Raw genomic sequence first — 21,571 nt, forward strand, 5'->3', positions numbered from 1 at the left:
GGCCCTCTTTTTGAATTTCTTGTTTTTTTGACCAATGAGATTCCATGATACCTTGCATCAGTTTGTAACGAATTTTGGTTCGACAACAGAGTTTAGGCGCCATTTACGAGTGAGAGTTTGCAATGAGCTAACGACTTCAGTGACACAGGGTTGACTTTTACCCACTTTATTTTTTAGCTTCGCGATATCGAGAACCGTTTTCCAATAGCCTTTTGAAAATACAGGGTGATACAGAGGGAATTGTTACAACAAGAACTTCGTCCGCAAGGTAAAACTGACATTGTAACTGAACACGAAAGAGTTAGCTAAAAGAAAGCTAGTAAGCTCTCTAGTTTATCAAACCATAACTAACCTTAACTAGCTACAGTAACTTGCCAGCAAGTTTGTGGGCACTTTTAGCCGGTTAGCTTATTGAATAACTTGAAGTGATCAGACGACAGCAAACATTAGTTAGCTTTGCGAGCCAGTGCAAAGTAACGTTAGCTAACTAGCTATCTAACTAACGTGTAAGCAAAGTACCGGTTTCCTCTATTCATCTGTGCTCTAGTTGTGTGTTGGCTATCTAGTAGCTAATTTGTTCGTGGCTAACAGTTGACGTGAAAATCATGACTAACAAAGCCCAACTGGCTAGTTACAATTAACTAGTTAGCTAGTTAACCAATCACGAAGTGTTCTAACCTAACTAACGCTAGCTAATTACCAGACATTAGTCTATAACGAGCTATAGTATGTTAGCTAGCTAATGTTACAGTAGCTGGCTATTTCTACGTCTTCACAGTTTAAGTAAACGTTCGCTAGATGAATATTTTCAATGTATTTGTATAACGGTAACGTTAGCTAACTAGATTGCAAGTGGCCATCTGAAGCATGACACTAACGTTACCGAAAACCCCCCACAAGACTACTGTTAAGTCAGCTAAATGTTTTTATACACCGCAGGTGACATTTATTCACACAGTGACGTTAGTGATATTGCTATTTAGCGAGACATATTGTAGCTACATTATCGTAGATTAGTAGTGATATAACTATCGATCTGTCAAATAAACTAAACATTACACTTTCAACTGAAGCTGGTCAACTTGGACTACTGAGTGCAGCCTACATGGCGCTAATGATAAAGTAACTCTGACTCTGATTGGGTACTTCAGGGGCTATGACTTTACTTTGCACATTTAACTCCATATTTTGCTAACTAGTTCACGGTACTGTTTGCTTTACTTTTGAGCTCCATTTGGCGTTACTGACAGCCTGTAACGTCACCATTTTTGTATCTTTTAGTTACACGCACTTGACTTGTCCGGGTAACTTATCAGTTCATTTCTCTATAATTAAGTGAAATTTTATGAATGTTGTCAGTTTAGACCAATATAATAACGCTATTTGACTAGAGGAGATTCGAGTTAGACAGCTCATTAACTTTTATTCGTCGGAGGGTTAATTTGCAGTTGTCAAATATTCTCTATATCCGATTAGAGAATATGGTTGCATCTCTGACCCTCGTTTATATGCACTTATAACATTTGTTTAAAACGATACATATTTGTTTAAAACGATACATATTTAGCAAATAAACTAAAACAAACAATGTTAGATCTGGGGTCTTATCAGACAGCAGACTGGCCATTTATTTGCAACTTTATAATTGACGGTGTAACCGATGTATGACCTGAAGTAAAGTTAACTCAGTATAGCAAAGAATATAGGTTGGATCAAATGCCCGATTGTGATGGGAAAATGACGGAGGGGGGTAACGGGGTGCTTCACGTAGACTACCAATTGTGGAGAAGTGATTGACGAGAACACCTACTGGATTTTACTTTTACTCCTGTGATTTGAATTAGATCTTTAGATTCTAAATCATGCCAGCCAAAACGTCGAAAAGTTCAACTGCTTCCAAGTCTAGAGGGAAAGGGTCGCAGCCTCGGGATGACTCCGAAGACGAGTTGGACGTACCCCTTAAAGAAGCGAACTCCAATGGCCAAGAGGCACCGCCGACAAATTGTAAGTAACAAAGGGTGTTTTGGTGTCTGCATCTAAATAAGTTGCGCGTCTACTCAATGGCAACGTGTTTTGTTGAATGTAAGTGCGTGATGGTTGAGTCCAACTGGCACAGTTGTGTTATTCATAACACGAAGCTTGCTGGTTAGTTTTTCAAACGTAAGCAAGGCATTAATAAACGTATCTTGTGATTTTTATTTTATTATTATAATGGTAGCGTGTGTGCGTTTGTCTCCAGCCTGCGCAACTAGCAAGGTAATATATTTTTGGATATGAATGCTTTTGAACGATTCTGTTATAGAATCATGGTTATGATTTTCTATGGTTTATTTAACGTTGGTGAATGGTTTGTCAAGAGATTTTCGTCGGAAACAATAACCATATCTGACATGTTGTCTACTCTCGATTTAGCAAGTATTATGGTTGGAGCGTTTGTTGGCCGAAAACTATTATAAGGGTCATATTTTACTGCTTATTTGTTTTTTTTACTGTGCACAACAATAGACTTGAGACCAAGCGTGTTGTCATTGTGATATGGTACCGTAATCGGTATGCATTTGTAGCAAAGCTCGATTTTTATTAATTTGTTTGGAAGTAGGTGAAACGACTTGGAATCAGATGTTCGAAATATTATGAAAATTATTTGTCGTTGGTGAGTGCATATTATGTATTTACGTTTCAATGTGAGCGTTTGTGAAAGGGGTCACTTCAAGCCTTCCTTTATGATTCAGTTATTCTTGTTAGAATTGAGTTGTGTGAACAGAGATATTAAATGTGTGAGTTAGCATCCGTTCTTCTGGAGTTTTTGTTCCTCCACTGTGACTAGCTCTATAATGCTTATGTTTGTTTGTTTTTTGCTTCACTACCCCTCCCCCATACACCAGTGTCCCCACCTGAAATGAATCGCACTGTGAAATAAAAGTTCAACTCTTTGCCCTAGATCCGGCTCCCGGGGAGGGTGCCGATGCTGTTGATAATCGAAGTTTGGAGGAGATTCTTGGTAGCATCCCTCCACCCCCGCCCCCAGCAATGACCAATGCACCAGGCTCTCCTCGCTTGATGATAACACATATAGTTAATCAGAACTTCAAATCCTACGCTGGCGAGCAGATTCTGGGCCCTTTCCATAAGGTACGAAAAAACATACCAACTCCCCATTTTGACTCTTTTATGACACTAGGAATTGTTTTAATCATTGCCTCAGTATGGGTTGTTGTCCATTTCCTCAACTTTTATATGTATTTGTTTTATCTTCAGTGATAGTAGTACTTGGATAGTTGTAATTTAATTGATTATTTTTATTTGATCAGATTTACCAGAATTTTATGTCTCCCTAGTTTGCAGCATCTCACACTCCTCCATTTTGGCTTAGTGTTTGTGTCTTTCACACTAGTGGTGTTCTAGCTGTGTCTTGTCTGCCACAAATAGATTTTCTGCTAACTTCCCCCCCTATCAAATTGTATCTGGTGGTTGCACTCTTTATTGCATCATGGACACAGGTGCAGCAAAATAACATATATTCTTAAATACACCCACTGAGGTTAGAGGGCCACCATTTTAATCCAGCATAATTTTGTACTTGGTCAAAGCGGTCTAAAATTGGATTTTGAATAGGGTTTTAGTTTGATTTGAACAGATTGTGAATATATTTTTACCCCCCCTTAATTTCTCTCTTTCTCTCCCTTCCCTAGCGCTTTTCCTGTATCATTGGTCCAAATGGCAGTGGGAAGTCCAACGTGATAGATTCAATGCTCTTTGTGTTCGGCTATAGGGCTCAAAAAATCAGATCCAAAAAACTCTCTGTGCTGATTCACAGCTCTGACCTGCACAAGGATGTGCAGAGCTGCACTGTGGAAGTGCATTTTCAGAAAATTATTGACAAGGTAACACACACACTTACGCTTGGTCGGCTGTACCAAAACAATTAACCTTTTATAAAAGCGATTTGGGTAAAGGGGCAGAATTGTTTTGTCGTTAAAAAAAGAATATATGTTATTTTAGGATTTAGATATAAATGTCTTGTATGCATTTGGCTTAGTATTTTCACACTAATGACTGCAACAAAGACTTGGAATAGCCATTTGAAGTTAAAGCTGACCGTCATGTAAATTACAAACTTTGCCATCATTGTTTTTTTATTAGTGATTTTATGTTGATAAGAATTTCAAAGGGAAGGTTTTTTTTCCTTCCGTTTAATGGTGGTTAAATTAATGTTGATGGACAATAGTTTCTACGTTTCTGTACAAACCTAGAATCCTGTATATATTAATATGCAGCGGTAGTAAAATACTTATCTGATTTTTTTAAACATATTGTACTACCACAGGGGGTGTAGTAAGGTAATTAACTACATAATTGACATTTAATGTAAAATAATCTCTTTGCAGCCAAGCAGTTTTTTGAGCCCAGTCAATTAAATATAACAATCTCCTAACAGTGCAGCTTTAAGCCTATACGCATAGTATTTATTTCTCTATTAAAAACTTGGGGGGGAACGGGTTATAGCTATTCTGTTTTTGCCTCCCTTCATATCTTGACAATGTGCTGACAATTTATTTCCTATTGTCTCAAAATTAGTTGAAGTTAATAAATCACATGAATCTTACGTTTTGATAAATGTGCAAGTTAAATACATCTTAAATGATTACTTGTGTTATCACCCCAATATTTGTTTACAGCAACATTTTTGTGGTTGAGGCTTCACTTTCATATATGTATATGTGTGTGTTTTTAGATGGTTACTTGCCTGTCTTTGGGGGGGTTGTATTGCTAAGCATTTTTTGTCCTGAGTGTGTTCTGAAGACTGGGTCTAAGCTGTGTTTCTTGTGCCCCCCCCCCGAGTCAGGAAGGAGATGACTACGAAGTCATCCCCAACAGCAAGTTCTATGTTTCCAGAACTGCCAGCAAAGACAGTTCCTCATCCTACTACATCAATGGCAAGAAGGCCACTTTTAAAGATGTGGGAACGCTGCTGCGTAGCCATGGCATTGACCTGGACCACAACAGATTTCTGATTTTACAGGTAATGAAGTAGTTTATTTTATAATATTTCATTTTTAGTTTTCCTTTCAGTTTGTCTTTGATCCCTCCTGTGTCACACATCCCATCCTGTAAAAGCTTTGCTGCTCAGCCTTTCACTCAGAGGAAAGCAGGTATTATGTGAGTGACCTGTTAAAGCGTGAAAAAGACTTGGACTGCTATAGCAGCGCATCATGGTTTGAAACAGTGTTGAAAAGATGCGAACCATCATTTGCTGCTTTAGTATTTTAAGAAAAATCAAACATTCCTGGATTTGTCTAGTAGAGATTCGGGTCAGTTTGGGCCCCCTTTACCTGCCACGCTATAGCAGCACGTAAATATTGGTGTGAGAATAGACCCCAACCCCAATATTAGCTGTGCTGCTTCAGTGTGGCAGGATCAAGCATCCACTCTTCATTTCTATAATTTGAGTGCATGATAAGGTCTTCAGTTTGGATTTTGTTGGAATTACCTTTCATGGAATGTAATGCCAATGTGTATTTCAAAGACATTACATTTTATTGTTTGTGTTGGGTCATATTTGCTGCTTTTGTCGGTCATGGTCCAAACAAATACATTTTTGAGTTGATATTTTTTTTATTAATACATCTTTGGAACATCCTGTGGTGTTCAGGGGTTGTTTGAAGAACAAGCCAGTCCACTTGTTGCACAATTCACTTTAGTTTTTTTAGTACCTATCAACTCTTGGCTCAATTAGATTACTAGTTTTTATTGACTAGTGAGTATTAGGTAACCACTAGTTGTTGTGCTATATCTGATATTTATTTTGTGAGAGGATGTAGGTTCTCTCCTGTCTTGATTTGTGCTGTTTTCTTCATCCTCTCTGCTGGAATGTTAAGTGATTTTTGAGCTCATTGAATATGACAGGGTTGTTCTGACTTAGGCAAGAAGCTTTAGTTTGTTCTCCAAAGTCACTTTACAGGCCTACGGCTCAGGGGAAGCTGCCTATTTAGTGCACTGGTCAGCTTTTTCCCCCATGTATAGTTTTTTTGTGTGTTTTAATTGTGTGTGTGGGGGGGGGGGGATCTCAACACACAACACAGGATTAAAGCAAGATTGACCAGTCTTATTATGTAGGCCAGTATTTAGGCTTGTGTTTTTCAGAAATGTTTCAAGGACTGTTAAGTCAAGGACTACACCTTGTCTATGACATGGAAAGGAAATGAATAATGTTATTAAAACACAGGCACTAGTTACATTTGCCAGATGTATTTCTTTCTTGACCACATAAAATGTAAAACCTTTATTGTAGTGGTTCCAATTGATGATGTTTAAGGGATTGTTATTCCCTTTTTGCCTTGCATTGTTTTGTCATGGATATGGACAAACATTTTATGTAGGCTAGTGGTTTGTCTGTGTTGTGGGTACAGTTATGTGCAGTGAAAGTTCTTATTTGAGGCTCTGGTGTGTGGGCTGGGAAGGTGTGTGAGAAGTACAGTACACACAACTCCAAAATGTACTGCAAATAGCCCATATGACTGGCTGCCCATAAACTGTAGGGATATATTATCATAAAGGAGAGGTTGAAAAACAGTGTTTTTATGAGGGGTTATCATAACACCAGCAAAGTTTCCTCAATGCTTTAGTGAGCAGAGCAAGCATTTTATTTCAAATCATCAAGAACAAAATTGCTGTTTGACATTCGCACAGAAGTTGCTCTCTTTCTGGTTTTAGCCCAGGTTAGTTTGACTTGCATTTTAACTCGCTTGCGGGAGGGTGTATTTTTCCCCTCATTGCTTTTCAAGGACTTTAGAAAGTTGAAGAGAAAAAAAGTACAAACCACCCATCTACCCATGTCAATTCTAGGATGGGAATCAGGTGGTCTCAAACATGAAATTGATCCAAGGTGTGTGGTTGTTATAGCTTCTTCCCACCATAAATTATACAGTATTATAACATACCGTGTGTCCTTGCTTGCGTCCCTCCCTCCCTGTGCGTTGGTCAGGGTGAGGTGGAGCAGATAGCCATGATGAAGCCCAAGGGGCAGACGGAGCATGATGAGGGCATGCTGGAATACCTTGAGGACATCATTGGCTCCTGCCGCCTGAAGCAGCCCATCCACACCCTGAGCCGCCGCGTGGAGCTCCTCAACGAGCAGAGGGGAGAGAAGGTGAGAAACAACACCAGTAACAAGACATTGGTCCATTTGTTGTATTTTTTTACATTTATACATGTTTTTCCTTTTTAAAATTGATGGTTTCCGCTGTGGGGGTGTATAGGGTGTGTTAGGGGGGCTGTTTCACTGTGAAATCTGTGAGGTATGCTGTGTCTTGGCCAAGCTGAATGCCCCTGGCCTGACACCTGCCTCTCCTTACAAGGGTGCAAATTATCCCTCCACCCCTCTCTCTCACACACACACACACACACACCTCTACTCAGAGATCGCTGTGTCTAGGTTAATCCCTCGTGCTTGTTTGTTACATTTTTGATTGCATTGCAATTGTTTTGGGCACAACAATCAGTCATTTAATTATTATTTTTAAAGAGGGGGTGAGAAAAGGAATAAGAACAGGATGCAATAGTGATATTTTTTTGAATTGAAGGCATTTGATGAACATCCCCGAATTAGATTTTATTAGAAATGTGTTAGTAATTATGTGAGCAGGGGGTGAAGTTTGGCTGATAATTACCAGGTTTTTATAGTCTATTTATTTGTATTGCAGTACTAGTGACATATTGTTATTTGGATATGGTGTTGGAGCTGCAGTGTGCCAGCCAGGTTAACAGGGTAGCAATTCATTTGAAGTGAAATACTGGATGTCGGTTGAAGCCAGCCGGTTCAGTAAATCTCTTGCAGGCTACACTAATATCACATCACTAATTAGGCCTGTTTGCAAAAAAACATGTTTCTCCCTGTACTGTAATGTATTAACTAATTGATCAGTCTTGTGATTATTGTTTTTATTACTTGAACATATTGTATTATTTTCCATGGGTGACATGATTTAGACTTTTTGGTTCATGCAGCTTTAGTTGTCAGAGCAGTGGTGTATAAATACTTGAAAGTACTTAAGTTGTTTTTTGGGGATATCTTTACTTTACTATTAATATTTTTGACAATTTCATTCCTAAAGAAAATTGTGCTTTTTACGCCAAACACTTTCCCGGACACCCAAAAGTACTCGTTACATTTTGAATGCTTAGCAGGACAGAAAATGGTCCAATTCACATACATTTGAAGAGGACATCTCTACTGCCTCTGATCTTGCGGACTCATTAAACCCAAATGCTTCGTTTGTAAATTATGTCTGAGTGTTGGAGTGTACCCCTGGCAATCGATAAATAAATGAAAATTGTGCCCTAATGGTTTGCTTAATATAAGTAATTAGAAATGATTCATACTTTTGATACTTAAGCACATTTGAATAATTACACTTACTTTTGATACTTAAGTATATTTAAAAACAAATACTTTTACTCATAGAATTTTACTGGGTGTCTTTTACTTGAGTAATTTTCTATTAAGGTATCTTTTACTCAAGTATGACAATTGGGTACTTTTCCCACCACTGAGTCAGAGGTCTATTTAGTATTCAGAAATCTGCATTTTCACAATGGAGACCATAAAAACACCATATCACCTGAAATTTTATATTGAAAGTTAAGTGTTTTTTTAATTAATCATTTTTCTTTACACAACATACATTAGTGCAACACATTCAGCAGAAAATAGCTTTTTTATTTTTTTCATCAGATGAGAACAAGTGCAACGCTAACAGAGAAGTAAATTTGTTTACAATGGATAAAGCAAGGTGTTTTTTGCTAAAACAATGCATAGCCATCATTTCAGATGTTTATCATAGAAAGGATATAGCCAGCTACATTTCCTAGTTAATCTTGCATTTTAACTTGCTAAAACTACCAGAGAAAAGTACACATCACTCAGAGTGCTGTCTGGTGATCCAATGTCGGTTTGTGAATGGTGGGATTTGATTGGGCAAGATGAGAGCAAAGATATTTCATCCAAGTGGTGAAGTGAAACTGGAGCATAAATGTCTTCCTTTAATGCTCATGATTTGGAACGAACGCTGACTGAAGCCGAGCAGAATTTACAATAAGAAGCATTTTAGATATGCGTTTCCAAACGCAGCCAGATAAAAACAAAAAAATATGCGTTGCAGCTTTCCTTTTCTCTGTGAAAAATGTAGAATCCTGTGTTAACGCAACACCTGCAGTAGATATAGCAGTAAAAAAAAAAAATGGCAATACCACATACACAGGGTCAAATGCTGTGTTATTTGAGGCATGACCAGTTTTGACTGTCCTCATCTTATTAGACTAAGGATGGCATTGTGCAGTTTAGGATTCTATCACACTTCTGCCTTTATCCGAGTTATATCTTTTCCTTTTACTCTATTTGTCCACATTTTACCAAATCACGTATGCCATTTGACTGAATAAAAATTGCATACTTTTGGTACTGAAGCCAAATTAACCTTAAGACTGTGGAGTAAAATTGTACTTGTTGGGAAAGCTCAGGGTTTAGCTTTAATTTATCAATAAATGTCAGGCATGGTCAATCAGTGCAAAACAAAATTCTAAGCACGCCTGAGAAGGAACAAAAGTGAACTCGTATGTATTCAGGGATTGATCTTATGACAATTCAGCATGAATGTTTAAGTCAAAGTGCTGTAGCCTCTTTCTGTTTTATCATTTTGCGGAATGTTTGTTTTCCAGCTAAACAGGGTCAAAATGGTGGAGAAGGAGAAAACTGCTCTGGAGGGAGAGAAGAACACAGCCGTGGAGTTCCTCACTCTGGAGAATGATATTTTCAAACAAAAGAGCCAGCTCTGCCAGTACTATGTGTGAGTATTACAACCACACAGAGGGTTGCTATCTTTAGTGGTTTGTTACTAACAAGAAATCAGGTTTGAAAGAATCTGGGAGGAAGGTTTGCTGTAGTTGGATGCAGTTAACACAGATGGTAACTTTTTAGTTCATATGTCCTGGTTGACCAGAGTGTGACTGTTTCCTTGTCGTCAGCCATGACCTCCAGAAGAGAGTGGCAAACAAAGAGGAGGAAAAGCAGAGGATCCAAGATGACACCAAGGAACTCACAGAGAAAAACAACAACATTGCTGGGGAAATGGAGAAGAAGAACCAAGACCTGAAAAACGTGGAGAAGTAGGCTTTTTATTTTTCATTTGTTATTCATGGGTTTTGTTGCTTACATGAAAATTGATGAACAAAATATAGTCGTAAAGTGAATGTCAGTCTTCAGTGCAATAATGTTATGAAATGGAGAATGTTCATAGACCTGCTGGTGACCAGCGATACAGAAAAGTAAAATTAGCAGTAATTTGTTTGATTGCCATAATGTCCATGTTGTGTGATTTCTCTCAGGAAACAAGGCAAGCTGACCAAGTACATTGAGGGCCAGAAGGAGAAGTTTACCCAGCTGGACCTGCAGGATGTGGAGGTCCGAGAGAAACTGAAGCACACCAAGAGTAAGACCAAGAAACTACAGAAACAACTGGAGAAGGACAAGGAGAAGGTGTGCATGGGTCCCTTTTGCTGTGAACATAATTCGGGTCTCTGTAATTGAGGCTTCAGTGATTCCATTTCAGGGGGGCGGATTTTGTTACGTTTATCATATTAGGCTGTCTCTGTGTGTAGGTGTAGCTTATGGTGGCTCTCCAAATCTATACGTTAGGAGGCTGTGATTGTGGCGAATGTGCTACATAACTTACAGGTCATACTCCTAAACAAACACAATGGTGCTCTGTCCTCTCAAGACAGGCCAGCACCAATGACCTGACACTTTACTTTTATTCTGTTTATTTTGTCACCTGGCCAAAGCGAAACACGGCCACTCGTAATACAATTTCCCTCCCTATACAAACACAAGGCCTGTTGTGCTGAGACCCGGAGAAGGCATTGCCCAGGGATTTACAGATGACCTTATTAGTAATTGCCATATTGTGTAATTACACATTTTATTTGTACTTGCATCAATGTCACAAAAACAAGCGTGTTCATTTTTATTACAGTAACTTGCTTGTGATTGGCTCTGGGTGGGGGAGGGTGTGCATCCCACTATTGAATAGATTTTTTAAAATTGATTTTCTGTCATGAGGTCCCTCTAGGGAAAAAAAATATATTGTTACATTGCTGAGATTAAAATGGATTGAAGTTTCTGGTATACCTGATTTATTTAATAAGAAACTCCTCCAGTTGGCCACTAGGGGGTTGTGAACTCAAAACACGAAACCCTCCAAGGCATGACTGCTTGGCTCTCTGCTGCCTCTCTTGCTTTCTCCCATGCTCTTTTCTCTCTCCATGGGCTCCCTTTTTGCTCTCTCCCCACTCACACACTCAATATGCTCCAAGTCTGTCTTTTCTCCCCCTGTTCTGCAGCCTGTATGATACAGCACCAGTGGCTGTGATTTGGCAGTGTGGTGTTGGGTTGTGGAGGTCGGGTAGAGCAGAGCAGGCCTCTGGGGAGCCGTGTTCTGCAGTGTGGTAGTGAAGTATGGCCTTGTGTAACGCAGCCACATTCACTCTTTACCAACAGTTAACCCTGCTAGCTTGGCCCCCTCTACTCCCTCTCACCACCCTGCCCACTGGAGAGAGGTGTGGGTCAGACTGCCTTCCAGTCTGATGGAGGTGCTCCTAACTGTCTGCTAGTTGTATATTTTGGTCTTTCCTGGTTTAAGGTTGCACCTCACCTAGAGTCTCATCTTTCCTCTCTGTCTCTGTCAGCTGGAGGAGGTGCGTAACGTGCCGGCCAGCAGTGAGAAGACCATCTCTGAGGCGTCTGCGCGCAGGGAGGAGTTGGAGAAACAGAAGGGGAAGGAGGAGGAGAAACTGAAGGAAGTGATGGCGAGTCTGAAGGAGGAGACCAGCGGCCTGCAGCAGGAGAAGGAGGTGGGTGTCTTTCATGATCAGGAATTGCTTACTCATTTGAAGTAGGAAACACTTCCTGATTAATTGAATTTGACTGATATCCTGTTCCCCCTTGTATTCTATGATTTCTGATCACATAAGAGTGGCTATTATTCCTCTGACTCCGTCCCCAGACTAAGGAGAAGGAGCTGATGGGGCTGAGTAAGGCTGTGAATGAGACACGCTCCCGTCAGGACGTGGCCCAGTCTGAGCTGGACATCTATCTGAGTCGCCACAACACTGCTGTGACCCAACTGAACACTGCCAAGCAGTCCCTGCAGACCACCACCGACACGCTGCGAGACCGCCGCGCCGCCATCAAAGAGCTGCAGGTCAAAATACCCCAGTGTGAGCAGGAACTCAAGAAGGTACATTGGTGTGTGTGTGGGAGGGTCTTGAGCAGTTCATGAGGTTAGGGGTGGACTATGGGATTTGTGGCAGTAAGATGCATGTATTTCAGGTGTGTGGATGACTGTGTGCTACCAGTGTTGACCATGTATCTCTGTCTGTTCTAGGATGAGGCGGAGCTGGAGCAGCTGCTGCAAGCAGACGGACAGGCCAGGGAGCTGGTGAGGGACATGAGGCAGAAGGTAGAGGAGGCCAAGAGCTCCCTGTCCTCTAACCGCAGCCGGGGGAAGGTGCTGGACGCCCTCATGCAGCAGAAGAGGAGCGGCAAGATCTCCGGCATCCTGGGACGACTAGTGAGGACCATGTGCATGTATAGACTACACCAGCGGTGTCAACCTCATTCCATAGTGTTTGCTGGTTTAGTTTTTTTACTTTCAATTAAGACCTAGACCAGTGGTTCCCAAACTGTGGGTCATACCCCCTAGTGGGGGGTGTGCAATTTTGAAATTGGGTAATGTATCAGCAGTTTTTCTCTTGTCATTGTAGACCATAGTGCTATTTATACTGTAACTTGTCAGAAATGTCCAGATCAACTAGCTCATGTCAGCTAAAGCTTTTTGGCTTGATGTATTAGCCCATAGATTTTGTTGTAATGTTTGTCACTGAAATATCACATGACTAGACATGGCAACATTTTATAGAATTGCAAGAAAATGTGCTTTAAAACATACACATTTTCTCTGCACCGCATGACAATGTGTAGAATTGCATGAAATAAGCTTTAAACCTGCAAAATGTTCTCTCTGCCAACAAACAAGAGGGGTGTGAACGGTTTGTGGCGTGAGAAGTGCTCATAGAAATAGACTTGTTGTGCCTGGGGGATTTTTACCCAATGCTGGAAGGGGGGCCTGAGTGAAAAAGTTTGGGAACCTCTGACATAGACAACCAGGTGAGGGGAGTTCCTTACTAATCAGTGACCTTAATTCATCAATCAAGTACAAGGGAGGGGCAAAAACCAGTGGACACTAGGCACTCTGTGGAATGAGTTTGATACATGGGCGTGGCAGCTGAGAGATGCACACACCCTTCTACACACTCAGTGAGACTGTTCTTGTCTCTTCAGGGTGACCTTGGGGCCATCGATGAGAAGTATGACATCGCCATCTCATCCAGCTGTGGCTCTCTGGACAACATCCTGGTAGACAGCATCGACACGGCCCAGAAATGTGTCAACTTCCTCAAGGCCCAGAATATCGGTGTGGCCACCTTTATCGGACTGGACAAGGTGAGGACAACTCAAACACCTGGGGCCTCCTTTATCAATATTGCGTAGAAACTATTCTAAAATACTACTTACGAACGGGATTTAGAATGTTCGTACACATAGAAAGTGCGATTTATCAAACAATCCTACAAGCATCATATGCACACCGGTAGGAGAGAACCACTGATAAATACCAATTGTTCTCAGTAATCGTGCACAACCTTGGCTTTTTGCATTTCGAAAAGGCCGTAATTAACCATATGGTCAAAATCATCCCTTTAATGCCTGTGGGGAATATACAATGTCGTACCTTAAAATACAACAGCGCAACCAAAAAAAGTTTCAATTGATTTTTTTCAGAGACTGAAATGGAGGCGCTAGTGTCAGTTTGAGTACAACAAAAAAAGCGTTATTTGGCTCATTCAGTTTAACCAGTAAAAATGAAAACATGGCTATAAAAAAAGGACAATTGAAGTTGCTTTGGCAATGGCAAATATAGGTAACACAATATGCCATCCATCCTCAACAGCTTCCTCCTGGAAGTGTTAGACCAACATTTCTGTTCTGCAGAATGAACGAGACGTGTGTTCCACCTGGCCGCAGCAGCTTTTGCGCATCACGTAACCTACTACCTGTCCTTTAAGTGTGGAAACCTTCTGTTCACATAGTTGAAATCATTTTGGGATGGTTTATTTTTATGGCGGTGGGGGCCGTCTACTGCTCCGTTCGTATTTGGGAACCCATTGATGGCATCATGGCAAAGAAACCCCTCTTGACTTCAACCTCTTGTGCGATGGTGTGTTTTGCTGACGATTGCGTCCAAAACATGGGCTCATCCAGGGCTGTGATGCCGATTGGCAAGCTCCCGTTGAAAAGTGCCTGTTGCCAAAACCCAGAGGGTGGATAGCGCTTAGACCTGCACCGGAATGGCATGCGTTTGCCTTTTTAAAGCAGATCTCAAATCCTCGCAAAAAAACGTGGTTTTGGGAAATGATATCTGATGAGCCGATCTGGACTGTCAAAAACAATAAATCCCGCCTGTCTCTAAAAATGCTCTCTGCGGAGTGCAGCGTGTGACACATTTTCTAACCGAACAACATCAGCCATCTCTCATTCGATTTCCTGTTATCTCAGTCTTTATAGTATTTCAACAATGGTGTCACTTTCACACATGCCTGTAACTTAACTTTATATGGGTTATTATCATAACAAATACACTGGTCATGTTATGATTGTAGCTAGCCTGTCAAGATATGTTGCATGAATTCACAATAGAAATGCAATGAAATTGAAAAATTATTGAATTATTACGCACATTTTCAACATATTTCCCCCATTCTATGCTTGACACGCTGTTCCATTTTTCCATCACTTGGCGTACACATGGTCATGGATGTGCGTCAATTAACACACACACTGTCAAGCAAACATTCAAATTGTGTGGAAATGATCCCATGCATGGTTTACACACAGATTTGTGCTTATGCATGGTTGATGAAGGATGTTTAACCTCGCTCGCAGAAATGACTACGTTGCAGGCTATACTCTGTGTCAGTTCTAGTCTTCAGGACAATGATCTGGCTCAATTTGAGCTTTGCTACAGTGAACCCCAGTTTGACTCCACTAGGCATTCTCTCTCATGGGTTTGCTGTGGAGACAACTGGTACAAAGCCTTTACACTCAAATGTAACAACCTACAATAGTTTTTTTTTTTTTGCCCCAAGAGTTTTGTATGTCCCACATCGTAGCTAACACTTGGACCATCCACTCTCTTCCCGTCTCAGATGAAGGTGTGGGAGAATAAGATGGGGCCCATCTCCACCCCAGAGAACATCCCCCGTCTGTTTGACATGGTGCGGGTGCAGGATGAGAGTATGAAGCCAGCCTTCTACTTTGCCCTGAGGGACACCCTGGTGGCCAAGGACCTGGAGCAGGCAACACGGCTTGCCTTCCAGAAGGACAAGCGCTGGAGGGTGGTCACCATGCAGGGACAGATCATAGAGATGGCTGGTGGGTAGACCGAGCAAGCTGGAGCTCATCTCTTCAGTGTTTCTCTATAGATGGTTTATATGGATGACATGTGTGACACTATACTCTGTCCCGTCTCAGGCACCATGACTGGAGGTGGAGGGAGAGTGATGCGGGGTAGGATGGGCTCCTCCATCGGCACTGAAGTCACCCAGCAGGAGGTGAGAGATCTTCTGGACACTCTTCTAGAGCTTTCTCTGGCCTCCAATCACTGCTATGGCTCACTTTGAGCTCTGCTGTGGTTAATAACCTACTGTCTCCTTTTTGTGTGTCAGCTGGACCGTATGGAGAGCAAGCTGAATGAGAAGGTGGTGCAGCTGCAGGGCTGCCAGGAAAGGAAGCTGCAGCTGGAGGAGAAAGTCCAGCAACTCAGACAGCAGCTCAGAGACATGAAGAACACTCTGGAGAAATACACCAACAGCATGCAGGTTATACATTATACAGATATGAAATGTATTTGATGTTGGTGTAATTCTTGTTCATCAGACGGGTTTAGGTAAAGCTGAATGTATGTAAGGCTGGCAGTGTTGTAGTTGAGCAACTAAACGTCTGAGTTGAGTCAAGTCCCTATGGCTAAAGTCATTTTTAATACATATTTACTTTGCAGTTAGATCCGGTCTTTATTTTTCTGTTACATATTTGACATTGTGCCACTCGCTGCACTATCTGCGGGGAAACTTTAGAAAGCAAAACTAATGATTTGGACGCATTTGATATTTTGGTTACGGAGTTGTTGTTTTTTTTTTTTTTTTGCTGGCTTGATGCTCGTCTTACCAGATGAGCCCCTCTATTGATTTGGTAGAAGAAATGTGCCCAGCAACAATTACTGGTGCAAGATTTTCATGTGAGAATGGAAGTAATGCAAAGATTTCTCCTGTTGCCTAATTGCCTGCAATATGCAATAGCCTATGAAACCCAGAAGTCCTTCATACACAGGCTCACACATTTTATTTGATTATAGGCCTAATGTTCAATAGTTATGTCAAATCAGTAATGATGTTTTGATGGGGTAAATGTTCTCTAGAAGGAATTGGCTATTGCTCCTGTCAGATTGACCAGATTATTATTTGCAATAATTGCAATAACAGGCGCTCAGGTACTTTTTTGTAATTGCCCACTGATATTTGTGTAGTTTCTTTTTTATTTCAGAGTGAAAAGTAAAGGGAGACTTGTCAGAACCTGGCCATGGGGTGCAGGGGAAAAGACTGTTTTACTTTAAACTCAATGCTTTGGTTTTCATTTTCGTAAAGCAGTTTATTTCTTAACCAGGCGAAGCTAAATAGAAGGCTAACAGTGAAGTAATAGTCACTTGCGCGATGTGTAGCTTATGATTGGAGGTGGAGCCTGCCTGTCGCCCACACTCATCGCTTGCTCCCTTCGCAGTCCACCAGCTGATGTGTGGTGCGTCCTTCCAACTCCTAGACAACCGAACCCTCACTGCTCTGTGCACCCATGATATTCTGCTTATCATAGTAGCCTATCGAGTCCACGTGCAAATACATGTCACGGGAAGGCGAGTCCACGTCAAAAGTCATGAAAATCAGGACTTGAGTTGAGAGTACTACAACACTGGAGGCTGGTGATTGCAGGTGAGGCTGTGGTTGACTGTGTGTGTGTTTCTTTGCTTAGAGCTTGGCAGAGCAGGAGGCTCACCTGAAGCCTCAGATTAAAGCGCTAGAGGCCAATGTCCTGGCAGCTGCCCCTGACAAGAACCAACAGAAACAGTTGGAGAAGAGCCTGAAGGACTTCCAGAAAGGTGAGAACTTTAAAACCCAAATGTAACTTTATGAAGGTGAAGTTACTTAGAAATTGCAGGCTACACTCTGTGTCAGTTCTAGTCTTCAGGACAATGATCTGGCTCAATTTGAGCTTTGCTACAGTGAACCCCAGTCTGACTCCACCAGGCATTCTCTCTCAAGGGTTTGCTGCGGAGACAACTGGTACAAGCAACTAGGGGTGTGCCCATCTCATCATACTTGTATCCGTTTTATCACACTTGATACTCGTAATTATATTTACTTGTGATCGGAAAACCTGGACGTGCGCTTTAAATGCCGGTAAAGCCTATACCTCAAGTACGCTTTACTGCGCTATCACTCACTGCATCGCTATGCTCCTTCACTCATTGACACATTGTTCAAATCAAATAAATTATCCCAACAGCTGAAAATGCACATGATTTACTAACTTAGTCCTATTAAATGATCTGAAATAGGCTGATAAATAATAAGATCTATTTGAAGAACCTCCCTAAAGTCTAGAACCACAGATAGGACAACCGCCGACACAAAACACTGCAAGTTCTTTTTAAAGATCCTTACTGTCATTTGAAATAGATTTCTAAGTCTTTTTGTAAATGATTGTAAAGCCCAGCTACTGCTGCCTGCATTTATTCCAGACAGATTTAGGGCATTTGCTTGCCCCATATATTGTTTCACTTTCGAAAAGAGCACAACTTTTCTCTCCTGACACGGCTCAACCTACATCCCACAGATTTCTTTAGACAGCCGAACTCGCCAATAGAGTTATACATCTGCAGGAACGCCCCCCCCTCAATCATCCCATTGGTTCCTTCATGTACACCCCGTCCCTGCCTGTTGTGTACCAGTAGACAAGGTCCTTCGCTCCCGCCTGCTGGACACTTGCCCTCACCGTCGATAACAAAACTGTGGGAAAACAGTGCCCGACAGGTGTCGGCTACGGTGCGCAGCAGGCGGGGGTGACGCTGTGCTAGCTAGCTTGCTTGTTAGCCATCTAGCACAGTGACGTTCCCGCTTGTTGTGTACTGGAGTCCTGCTTAGGACTAGCTGGCACAGTGTCCTTCGCACCCGCCTACCAAACTGTACTGGAGCGCCACTGCCTCCCGCCTATGTACTGGAGTCATAGTTTAAAAATGGACCAATAGAAGTATAAAGAAGGATTCCTGCAGATGCAGGAATTCCCAAATGCAGTTGCACCCTTCTTCACACTTTTAGTGACAGTGAGATGCGTGCTGGCAGCTGAAAATGACTTTCTCGATCACGTATAATGACAAAAAATGGTCATGTCATATTTAGAAGATTCTCTATATCTGTTACGATACTGCCCCCACTAGACCTTTGAGACATAACCCCGCTCCTGTCTTGCATATAAATAAATTAAATCTCTCTTTCCTGCCTCTCTCCCACTTTCCCTCTGCCCCTCCTTCTCTCTCTCAGACTTTGAGGCAGCCTCAAGTAAGGCAGGGAAGGTGGAGGCTGAGGTGAAGAGGCTCCACACCATCATTGTGGACATCAACAGCCACAAGTTGAAGGCCCAGCAGGACAAACTGGACAAGGTCAACAAGGAGCTGGACGATTGCTCCTCAGCCATCACCAAGGCCCAGGTGGCCATCAAGACTGCAGGGCGGTAAGTGTTTATACACGTGTGCGCACACATTCAACTCCCAACGGGCAAATGCTTCTGGTTGTGAATCTATTACTGGGGCTTATCTGAGCTTTTCCCTAATGGCTGCTGCTCCCCTCCCTCCCCACAGTAACCTGAAGAAGTGTGAAGAGGGTGTAAGTCGCCTGGAGGGGGAGCTGGTGGAAAATGAGAAGAGCCTGGGAGACCTGACGGAGCATCTGAAGAGGCTGGAGGAGGCGGCTGGGGAAATCATGAAAGCCTGCCAGGAGGCTGAGGCGGCACTGCCGGAGGTGCAAGAGCAGCACCAGGGGGTGGTGAGGGAGATCAAGGCCCTGCAGGAGCAAGAGCATGCTCTGCAGGAGGAGTCCCTCGGCGTCCGCTTCCGAGTGGAGCAGATAGACACCTCCATCACCGAACACACCAACAAGATCAAACACTGGCAGAGAGAGGTGGGTGGCAGGGCCTTGTGTGCATGTGAGATTCACGCTTGGTTTGGTGTGTTTAGAGGTCTACCAACCAGCCTGCTAGTTGCATTGCATCAGCTAGTTAGTTGCATTACCTGGTATCATCTGACAGACAGACGCATATTTTTCCTCTTCTCTGCTATTTATATTTTAGTCATTTAGCAGATATTCTTATCCAGGGTATCTTAGTTGGTCCATTCATCTTAAGATAGCTAGGTGGGACAGCCACATATCAGTCATAGTAAGTACATTTTCCATCAAGTAGCTATCGGCAAATTCAGAGCTAGGACTGACCATCCGTGTCCTGTCCTCCCCAGGCCTCTAAGCTTTCCCTTCACGCCATTGAGGACAAACCAGTGGAGGCGCTGCCCGTGCTGACCCCTGCTGACCTGGTGGCCATCAAGGGGCCTGACGTCATCACCAACCAAATCTCCCTGATGGAGGCCCGCTGTGCCCAGATGAAGCCCAACCTGGGAGCCATCGCAGAGTACAAGAAGAAGGTACACAACCAGCTCTCTCTTGGTCTATCAATCAATCAAATGTATTTATAATGCCCTTTTTACATCAGCCGATGTCAAAGTGCTGTACAGAAACCCAGCCATAAAACCCCAAACGGCAAGCGATGTAGAAGGTCTAACCAAGCACCTTGACACCATGTTTTTAGTCTTGTCTGCTCAAGTTTCTTTCCCTCTAAGAGAAAGTAATCTCTGTGGGTCATGTCTCTCTGTAGGAGGAACTGTACCTGAAGCGTGTGGCTGAGTTGGATGAGATCACCACAGAGAGAGACAACTTCAAGCGTGGCTGTGAGGACCTGCGCAAGCAGAGGCTCAACGAGTTCATGGCTGGCTTCAACATCATCACCAACAAGCTGAAGGAGAACTACCAGATGCTGACGCTAGGGGGTGACGCTGAGCTGGAGCTAGTCGACAGCCTGGACCCCTTCTCTGAGGGCATCATGTTCAGGTCAGCAGACACTGGCCCAGCCCACTGTTTCTAACATATTTGTATTCATGATATATGAAGATCTTTTGTGATTTTTGTACATATTTAAAAATGACCTATTCCCAACCTGGTTTCCCCTTTCTCCTAATTTTATTGTTGTATTCATTAAATGTATGAATGACTCTTGCTCATCCTCTTGTCTCTGTCCATGGCCACAGTGTGCGTCCCCCTAAGAAGAGCTGGAAGAAGATCTTCAACCTGTCTGGAGGAGAGAAGACCCTGAGCTCTCTGGCCCTGGTGTTTGCTCTGCACCACTTCAAGCCCACGCCTCTCTACTTTATGGATGAGATTGATGCAGCCCTGGACTTTAAGAACGTCTCCATCGTGGCCTGTTACATTTATGTGAGTATTTCACATGCTCGCAGCAGTTCCTGGGACTCTTTTCCACATGCAACAGCTTTGAATAGTATTTGCCATTCTACTCCTAATTCTGCTGTGCTTCTTGTTGACTCAGTGAGGGACATGGGGTCAGCCCATCTGTGTTAATCGTTAGTGTTGTGTAATGGGAGATTGAAGGAGCTGTGCTAAGGTGTACAGCCTATTGTGAGAAATACCCCGTTTTGCAAAGCCCTCTGTTGGCAGCATGTTGGTCCATTGTTTTGTTTTTTCTGTCAAGGCGGTTGGTGGTTAATTCTTCCCAGGCCACTGTTTTAAAAGATCTTGACTCACATAACCACAGGAAAAACATGATACTTGAGATTTACCATTTGATGATTGAATGTTAATTTATTTCCCTACTCCCTCTCTCGCCAGGAGCAAACCAAGAACGCTCAGTTCATCATCATCTCCCTGAGGAACAACATGTTTGAGATTGCTGACCGTCTGATCGGCATCTACAAAACTCACAACACCACCAAAAGCGTGGGAATCAACCCTAAAACCATTGTCTTCAAAGAGCCAATCTCAGTTTAGAACAGGATTGACTCTGGTTTCTCCCTTAGCCACTCCTAGTAAGATGTATACATGTCTCTTTCCGGTTTACTGTTCTTTCACACCATGTATATAAAACCATGGCTTTAACCTATTCTATCACACTGCTGTCTTTTTTTACTGATGAAACTAATAAATCTTTTATCACCAGTCTTTGAATTCTATAACTTGACTCATTAATGAAATATTCTGTAACCCTAAATGGGACATGTTGCACTGGAAGACT

The 21,571-nt window shown here is 42.3% G+C and overlaps 1 protein-coding gene across 2 annotated transcripts; it reads left to right on the plus strand.

The window, feature by feature from the left end:
* Positions 1-88: 88 nt before the first annotated feature.
* smc4 (structural maintenance of chromosomes 4) lies at positions 89-21,495 on the plus strand. 2 transcript variants are annotated; one of them, XM_029715004.1, is made up of 23 exons: positions 89-268; positions 1,845-2,004; positions 2,942-3,132; positions 3,693-3,884; positions 4,847-5,023; positions 6,986-7,150; positions 9,718-9,845; positions 10,024-10,164; positions 10,384-10,534; positions 11,743-11,907; positions 12,060-12,293; positions 12,441-12,626; positions 13,397-13,558; positions 15,322-15,547; positions 15,647-15,726; positions 15,841-15,993; positions 17,195-17,321; positions 18,763-18,952; positions 19,080-19,398; positions 19,731-19,913; positions 20,144-20,376; positions 20,574-20,757; positions 21,169-21,495. In XM_029715004.1, exons 2-23 carry the CDS (start codon positions 1,863-1,865, stop codon positions 21,325-21,327), a joined length of 3,888 nt encoding a protein of 1,295 aa, XP_029570864.1. In that variant the 5' UTR covers positions 89-268; positions 1,845-1,862; the 3' UTR covers positions 21,328-21,495. The 2 variants fall into 2 exon arrangements, with proteins under 2 accessions (XP_029570864.1, XP_029570865.1); XM_029715005.1 differs by lacking the exons at positions 89-268; positions 1,845-2,004 and adding an exon at positions 2,076-2,256.
* The last annotated feature ends 76 nt before the right edge of the window (positions 21,496-21,571 follow it).

Source organism: Salmo trutta, chromosome 26 (genome assembly GCF_901001165.1).
Source record: "Salmo trutta chromosome 26, fSalTru1.1, whole genome shotgun sequence".
NCBI classification, from domain to species: Eukaryota; Metazoa; Chordata; class Actinopteri; order Salmoniformes; family Salmonidae; genus Salmo; species Salmo trutta.